Raw genomic sequence first — 8,626 nt, forward strand, 5'->3', positions numbered from 1 at the left:
TTTCTACCTACAAATGGGTGGGGATTTTTTGCCAAGTTTGTTTCTAGCACGTCTAGCTGACTGCGTGTCTGAGCACTGCTGCGCAGCCAGCACTCAGTAAGCTCATTGTCCCCGCAGCTGGACCTCAGTTACTATGTGAGCCTAAAGAATCCTAGGCTCCCTTTTAATTAGAGCAGTGCACCAGGAATAACAGTTCCGAATTAAGGGGTTGTAACTGCGCTGCTGGGAGGGCGCTGGTGACTCAGGCTTTGTTTTCGCAGTTGGAGGTTAGCAGAGCCGCTATCCCAGGGAATTACAGCCCCTTCCTGCCAAACGTGGCTGGCTTTGTAATTATGTGCACCATCACCCGCTTGGCACCGGGCCCTGCATAGATTTTACTCCCTGTTTTGTTCCCCTCTTTCCTTTCATTGCTGTCAGAGAGGCTGATGGCAATTGTTTGTTACTGGCTGTTAGAGCGGAGCAAAGCATTAGTCCTGACACTCAACGCGGTCTGCCTTGAAATCCAAGTAGCTGGACTGCAGGAGGCAGCTTCTTTCCCTTCCTGCTAGGCAGGAAGCGAACAGTTTCTCCAGGAATTGTAGAGGAAGGCAGGCTGTGGGGTTTTTACTATTTATTCCATTTCTGGTATTAACCCACTCCCACAAACACATTTAACTTGCTTCAAGTAACACTGGTCCATTTCAGTTCATAATTACGCATTTTCAAACTCCAGCATGGTTGAGCCCCTCCTACACAAATACAGCCCTCCTGGTACAGTATTTCCCTTCACCACAAGCAGCCTGCAGCTTTCTGCGGTGGTCCTCTTGATAAAGCCTGAGTTGCTTTGGGGTAAGCTGATCTCGTTCCAGTTCTCTTTGGCGGACTTCACCCATGCATTGAGTTCCCACTCAGCAGAACATTACCGCAGCTTCCCCTCTAACCCAGCAGCAGCACTTTCCAGCCTCCACAGCAGCACACCTCTCAGCGCCAGTCTTTTGGGGTTTCTCCTCCAGCTCCTGTGAAAAGGGCAGGATTCTGCCCCTCTGGGATCAAGCTGTCAGCCCGAGGAAGCGATGCTTCTAGACAAGCATTCTCTCCCGCTTTCACTCACTGACGTCCCACTCCCTTCGTAGCTCAGGCGAGTAAAGACCTCCCCAGTTTTCCCTCTAGGGCAGGAGACCAAAGCCCCAGCTGGGCTCAGGCCTTTTTGTCCCTGCAAATTCATTTCTCCCCATCAGTGAAGGCGTTTCTTGAAAGCGACTGTCTTGTTCTGGCAGGCTGGAAGCTGACGGGGAAGCAGAGGATGGCAGCTCTGGTTTCTCGTTCAGCTTCCCAGGAGCAGCAGCAGGATCCCGTAACCCCCAAATCCCCAGCGGGAAGCCTCGCTGCGGAGCAGGCTGGCTGCAGCTAGCTGTTCGTCCACCACGACAGGAGGCCCAGGCCTGGCTCGCTGATGGACCCCTGGTCACACAGAGCAGAAGAGAGTGAGCAATTGTAAACTGCACAGGGAATACAGGAAAAATGCATAAAAATATAAAATGTCTCCCCCGTGAGCTACAGAAGAGGTATTCCCCTTCTCGCTGTCAGAGCCCAGCCCTGCAAATGCCCAAATTTCTTTAATCCTCATCAATGCTACACCAAACCTGCAGCACCTGCAGAATCAAGCACTTCCCAACATACCCCAACCGTGAGCAAACACAGCTCGCACTGGTCCCCACCCACCTCTCCACTGACACCAGAGCACAGCCTGGGAAAGGCCGCTCAGCTGCTGTGCAAACCTTGGTGTGGTTTTCCCAGCCCTGGGTCCCTGCGTGCTCAGCCCTACCTGCAGGGCTGGCATCCCACTCCGTCCTAACTCAGCCTCCCCAACGGGAGCTCCACCACCAAGCACAGCGGTTCAGTGAAAGCTCGCTGCAAGCACGGAGCGACCGCAAGAACGATCTCCTTCCTCCCCTTTCCCACTCCTTTGATTTTGTGACTTTCTTGGCTTCGTGGTCAGCTTAACACCATCAGTTCCTTGGGAAAGGGATGCTATTTTAGCCCCAGAACAAACCACACTGTTTCCACGGCTCTACGAATTATGCACATGGTTACCACAAGAGTGTAGGGTGCCTCCTTCTTCTGCACTTCTTCTGTGGCGCTTGAGGTGGAAGCCTCTGCAGAGCTCGGGCCCGTGGGAGATGTATCGACGAACGTCTCATCCACAACTCGGAAGCGGATCTCCTCCCCGATGTCCATGTAAAGGTCGTGGGCCCCTTCTTCTGTCTCATATTCCCACACCCACACCTGCTCTGCCTCGTCGCTGGCCACGCCAAGGGTTAAGGATGGGAACGATTTCCCCTGGCAGAACACCTCCTTACAGTTCTGAGAATCCCCTCGATTCAAAGCCTTTCCACAATCCCTTCTTGAGCTGCAGTGCGCTGTCCTAGGTCACCCCCTGCACATTCTAGGGCCTCACCTCCGATTTTCCCGCACACAGCTGGGGTTTTTCTCCCCGCCCCCAAAACAAACAAACAAACCCCAGGAAGACACTGCCTACCACGGGCAAGGCCATCAGACACGCCACGTACCTAGACACTGCACCACGTGGGAAAACCTGCGCCCTGTCTTCAGCAGCAGCCAAGAGCCGAGGCAGGGATTACAGCGCGGCTGTTTGTGGGACGCTGCTGTTCGTTCCTATCAGCTGGCAGAGTGATCCCACAGACCCTAATAGGCGCGAGTGAGGCCTGTCCGGCTGTGATAACAGCCTGCGGGACTTGCCCGACACAGCAGCCCAGCCTCTGCCACCGAGCACCTGCATTGTTGCGGCAGTGAATGGCTGCTGGGCCAGCGCTGCACAATGTTTGCAGACGAAGCAGTGAAGTTAGCCGGGTGATCAAAGGATACAACTTAGCTGGCTGCTGCAGGGATTCCGGGGGGATGACAATATCATCAAAGAACCCAATAGAAACTGTGGGGAAAAGAATCTGATTAAGACTGAAATGACTCTTCGCAACGATGCAGTACCGCAGCAATTCCTACAATGCATTTCTAGACTTATTCTCTCCTGGGAAGGACAGCTGAGATTATGCAGGAATTATTCTTCGAGTCACAACGCTCCATTTCAGTTGGCAGCGAAGCACCCGCCCAGCTGAAGCACATGCAGCAACAGAGGGCACGGTCTTCTGCCCGCTGGGAAAGAAAAAGGCTGCCTGGAGCAGGGCTGGAAGTGTCAGGGTTCCAAGAAATGAGTCAGATGCTACAGAGGTCCCTGAAAGAAAAGAGCTCAAAAATCAGAGAAGTAACACGTCAGATGAAGACCAAAGGAAAGTCAGATCAATTCCACCTCCCCTGTTAGATTTCATGATATTGAGGCTTATTAGAGGCCGGATCTGCCTAAATTCAGCAATAAACATACCCACGATAATCAATTTGTCCTGATTTAACAAATGAGCACAGAGGAGCTTGCATGGAAAACTCCTACAATAACAGAAGGCAACTCATCAACTGAGCACTTCATACAGTACCCAGTTGATCATCTGTCTTAGAAAGATGTTTCCCTGCTGTGTTTCCAGATACAGGAAATACTCATCAGTTTTCACGGAACTATATGGAAGGCATTTCAGACCAACACGATCTGATACTACCACCTTAAAAAAAAAGTTGTGTTAATTGAAGCGAGAAAATAAATCCAGTCTAGCTCCAGATGGGCCTGCCTATTCTTGGGCACGCACACGAGTGACAAAAGGGAAGGGGAGCTGCAGGCAGAACCATCAGGCGCAGGGGAAGCTGCCAGGCTCAGCCTACCAAGCACCCTCCGACGGGAGCAGCACCAGAGGCTGCTCATGTCTCCAGCCAGCCTCCACAGAGCGCTACGCTGCCTGACATCGTCGCAGCTCCAGGTGCTCTGCAGCTCTTCCGTCCCTAACGTTCCGAGTTGCAGCTCACCGTGAACGCCATCCTGACTGCAGCTTTTAATCTCCCCGATCAGGATCTCATCCAGGAAGGGATGGAAGACCACGTAGCGGAAATGCACTTGAAAGAAAACAGATCGGTAATGTTACGACCACGCGAGCGAACCGTTCTCCTTCCACAGGGTGGCAGCCATTAGAGCAAAATCCCACATCCTATGTGCCCTCTAAAACGCTGCATCGAGCATCTTTTACACCTTCCTTACAGGTACCGGTTTGTTCAGGAAAACAGGAATCAGAGCTCTGATTTGTACAAATTATGACAGCAGCTGATCATCGGTATCCTGTTCTCCGCTTTTCAAGCTTGCAAGAATTCAATTTCACAGAATAAAACCAAAAAATTATGGATGTGGAGCAGGCCTCTGCTTTACTTATGATGTTAACGTTCTTAGGAGGCCAAGAATATCAGCTGAAATGATACTTCTTGTACTACCTCTGCTCCATTTATCTTTGTCAGCAAAGATACATCTTCTTCCAATTAAATTATGTGGTACACAATATTATCAAAGTCAATCAGATCCTCTAACAATCTTATTTAACCTCAGTGAAAAATCCAGTTATGGTTCTAACCAAGTATTTATAATTATAAGGAAGCTATACTAAGACAAAGAAGAAAACTTAAGAGCTATTTAACATCATTTTAGCTGTCCACGCTCAGTGCTGCTCTTCTACATAAAAGTAGAAAAAGGGTAATAAATCCTGCTGCCTGGGAATAATAAATGCTATCTCAGCTTCTGAAAGCAGGAGACTTCTTTGCAAACTTGCAGAGAACATATTATCCTGTTTCAGTTCAAGGAGTATTTCAAAGTTAAGAAAGTGAATGGAGATTAAAGCAAGCAGGAGAGTCTGCCATCCTCCTCAGTGTTCGAGAAGCTTTTATTTGCAGGGAGTCAGTTCTGCTGGCATTAAATTTACATGAGGGGAGCCACACACAATCAGTCCAGTTCCCTTCTAAAAGGAAACACTTCATTTACTCAAGCAATACTTCCACACCGAAAATTAGATCTAGAAAAATGCATCTTTCTATTTTATTTAAAGAAACAAACTTTAAAAACTTTAATATTTTTTTTTATGCATTTGCTTCCATTTTCCATTCAGATTTGCCAAAAGACAAAAGTAAAAAGATGAATCATTTATTATCGCCAAAAAAAAAAAGTCACCTAAAATGTATGCTGAACCAGATCTGTCTAAGTCTCAAACAAAAAAGCAGCAAAACTTCCAGCTAGAAAAACAGCATCAACTGTTGTGTGAATGCTAAAATTAGAAACACGTTTCAAAATTCCAGACTGGCAAAATAAGCTTCAAAAAGACAAAATATTTGACAAAAGTAGAGCAGTTAATATAAATTATTTTCTATTTGGAGATCTCCAATCACTTAAAATTAAATTAACCCCTTCCTTATCCAACACCTATGGCTCTAATTGCAGAGCTGACATGGACTGCAGGAGAAGGCAGGCAGGACTGGCTCTTGAAATTTGTATTTGTAACCAAAGAAAGGCAAAGAGACTTCTGCCATGTTCCTCTTGCCCTCCTAGTAGGAACAGAGTTAAGACTGAACTTCAGCAAGCTCCTTTAAACCAAATTTATCTAACACGGGAACTTAGTTTACGCTCGGGACAAGAGCATACCTTTGGTGTGTGATGCCCCATCTCCAGGGAATATGTATGAATCTTCCAGTTTTGTAATATCGTACAAACAGATGCAAAGACCAACATTGTATACAACCTGTTCAAAGAAAAAAAATATATTAAAAAAGCAATAAATCAGTTACCAGGTTAACTCCCTTCAAGCTTATACACTGCATTCATCTCTTCAAAAGAAGGCAGCAAAGGGTGGCAAGGTGGGAGGGAGGCTGGTTTAGTACAATCCTTCAAAAGCCCCAGCCCAAACCACGCTGCATTTCAGAGGATCCCCTATCTCCTTTGAGTGTTATAAGAGCGTGTGTTTTTATCGGCACTGGAAAAAGCACTGCTACAAACAGAAATCCTTGGCATTTTTCAGTGTTTTTTTTTCAGTGGTTAAAAAACTTGACCTGCCATGAGAGTAAACAATTGCCCACAGGAAAGAAAAGACATCATTCAGCAGCCCCAGCGCTTGTCCAAAGGCCAAACACGCTTCTCTCTAGGGTTGTGTTCTCAAAGGCCTCTAGACTTCCCTTTGTCTTAAATTATAATGGCTCTGGGGAGAAATGAGAGCTCCTGGTTTCTCTGCCACTTCTAACACGGCTTCATAGCCTACAACATCTGGGGCACCTACTAGTCATCAGCAGATGAAAGAGTTATTTCATAACCTGTCCCTCTGATCTGCCACCCTCAACCCTAGATCGCTTGGGGCTGCTCTTTGGCGCTCCCTGCACACTGACAAGCTGCATTTTGACATCTGCACCTGCCTCGTGCTGAAAGCTGCACGCTAACCACAGTCCCACAGGCCACACGGGGAAAGGGCAAGCTCCTGGCCCATGACACAACGCTTCTTACAGCCTGCGCCAAACGCCAAGATCCTGCCTCCACTCCGTGCTGAGCACCGAGCATGTCACATACAGTCGTTTCTCTTCCAGTATTAATGTTCTAAATGTATTTACACTGGCTTTCTTAATTGCCCCAAGATGGGTTTGTGTTTGTTTTTCAGGCCGTGCTTCATACTGTTACCCTACACACAAGACTTCTCTGTGATGCTCTGGCCCGTCTGGCACCTCGGTATCTTCCCCTTCCAGCACGAGGCCTTAGAGCAGCAGCCCCCTTTGAGGCGATACCTGGCTGTCTCTGGTCCCAGTCTATTTTATTTCAGTCTGTGGGGACGGCCTTCATCCCGAAGCTTTTATGATAGTGCACATGTAGAAATAAAAATACAGAAAAAAAGAAAAAAAGCTCAGTTGTTAGAGGGCTGCCACGAAGCCTACACCACGCTGCAGATTACCTTGTTGGCCAATTTCTTGTTTAGCTCTTCAGCAATGGACTCGTTCAGCTGCCTTTCAAACTGCCAGGGGGGGATCCTCACCGTGTCAGTCATCTCCACCAGCACAAACATGGTGGCCGGCGGGCAGCGCCCCTGAGGGGACACGGGGCGAGAGCCCGGCCTCGCCGGGACCACGCGGGGAACAGGGGCGGCACCTCAGGAGCTCGGGGGGGAGAAGGAAGGGAAGGAGGGGACGAAGGAGGGGACGGAGGCGGCCGCACAGCGACCACGGGGAGCAGCCCCGCTCCGCCTCACAGCCGCCCGGCGCAGCGCCTCTGAGGCGATTCCCCTGCCGGAGCCAATCAACGCTCACCGAGCTCTGATTGACGCGGGGGAGAGCCAATCGCGCGGCAAGGAGCGGGGAGCCCCGCCCCCGGCCCGCCTGGAGCGGCGGCCATTTTGTGCCCCCCTCAGGGCGGCCGTTAGCGGCCGTTGGGCGCCGTTAACGGGCGTCGCGGCGGTGGCCCCCGGCAGGTACCACACGGAGCCCTCCGCCTCTGGGCAGCCGCACGCCCTGCAGCCGGGGGAGGGCGGCTGTGGAACATGAGGGGCAGTGCCCGCCTCTGAGACATGACAGGAGGCTGCTCGAAGCTTTATTTATTTATTTATGTATTTATTTGCGCTTGACAAGGGAGAAGTGCCCTGTCAGCACGCCGGCTTTGATGGCGCCACGACGCGTGTCAGCCCCCGCGCCCCCCAGCAGCGCGGAGCGGGGCAGTAATGAGCGCTGGGGAGAAGATCCTCGTGAAATAATATGAGCGAGAAGGGGAAAATGAGGGTGCAATGTTGCATCTAGACCTTATTAACGAGACGCCTGTCTCAGCTGAGGAGTTTCTGATCTCTCTGCAGTTATTCCTGCCTCACAAGGACGTTAAAGGTTTTATTGTTAAATGGCCGGTCTGCGTACAGGGTGTCAGCACACCTCAGCCCAGATCTGTGGTGCCTCACGCTGCTCGGCCTCCTTCAGGAGCTGCACAAAGGCTCCTTTCTCCTGTGCTGTGGTGGCAGCTGAGCACGGCACAGTTTCTCTGGCACACGTGCCGCATCCCTTGCTGTTCCGTGCTGGCCCCACGCAGGGCAGTCGGTGCTAGGTTTGACCTTTGGCCGAAATGCAGTTTTTGCAAGTGTCTGCAGCTACTTTTTCAGAACAGAGATCAGGTCCTGAGCGTGCCCCTCAACTGACAGCAGGGTAAGAAATAGTCTTGGGATCACAGCAGGAGGCAGAAGTTAGATAATGTGTTGGTATTGGCAAGGTGATCCCTCTGGATGATTTTCTATGTAAGAGCTATAAGGTTAAATAGGGGCAAGGTTTCAGGGGAATAGCAGGGTAAATTCCTGGGAGAACATGGGAGACTGAATGAGCTGGATTAGGACAAAGCCATATCCTACCTGCATTTCTAACCCACCCTTCAGCTAACGTTTTTCATGTCTCCATCAGCCATGCCCTGTCAGGGTCTGATGAGTGCCCGATACGAAGCAAATGCGTTTCCCTTCAGCCTGATCCACAGCCCCGAATCCAAGCTGTGAGAGCTGTAGGTCCATGCGGCCTCCCTTCCTGCTGGTGCGTGTCTCGTGCTTAGCTCCTTGGCGTCTCCTCAAGTGAGACACCCCTTCTAGGGCTGGGATGAGCACGATCCCTCCTGTATCAGCTCTCTGATTGCAAACAAGGGCTAGGCTCTGCAGGCTGTTCCTCCGCAAGGACAACAGGATCCCTCTCTACACCATTACGTATTTTGGTGATT

General features: G+C 50.2%; 1 protein-coding gene across 1 annotated transcript; it reads right to left on the minus strand.

The window, feature by feature from the left end:
• Positions 1–622: 622 nt before the first annotated feature.
• On the minus strand, positions 623–7,026 carry POLR3H (RNA polymerase III subunit H). The gene is made up of 6 exons (XM_032195888.1): positions 6,846–7,026; positions 5,558–5,654; positions 3,907–3,993; positions 2,866–2,929; positions 2,074–2,281; positions 623–1,440 (listed from the first exon to the last, which is right to left on the minus strand). The coding sequence occupies exons 1-6, from the start codon at positions 6,954–6,956 to the stop codon at positions 1,387–1,389; spliced, it is 621 nt and encodes a 206-aa protein (XP_032051779.1). The 5' UTR covers positions 6,957–7,026; the 3' UTR covers positions 623–1,386.
• Between the last annotated feature and the right edge of the window lie 1,600 nt (positions 7,027–8,626).

The sequence above is a fragment of the Aythya fuligula genome, chromosome 1 (genome assembly GCF_009819795.1).
Source record: "Aythya fuligula isolate bAytFul2 chromosome 1, bAytFul2.pri, whole genome shotgun sequence".
Taxonomy (NCBI): Eukaryota; Metazoa; Chordata; class Aves; order Anseriformes; family Anatidae; genus Aythya; species Aythya fuligula.

Coding starts and splice junctions, on each gene's coding strand:
- POLR3H (XM_032195888.1), bottom strand. CDS start 6,956: ATGTTTGTGCTGGTGGAGATGACTGACACGGTGAGGATCCCCCCCTGG. Junction 2,282..2,865: donor CTGCAGCAGCCAGCTAAGTT/GTATCCTTTGAT, acceptor TGGCGTGGCCAG/CGACGAGGCAGAGCAGGTGT. Junction 1,441..2,073: donor AGGCACCCTACACTCTTGTG/GTAACCATGTGC, acceptor CTGTGTGACCAG/GGGTCCATCAGCGAGCCAGG.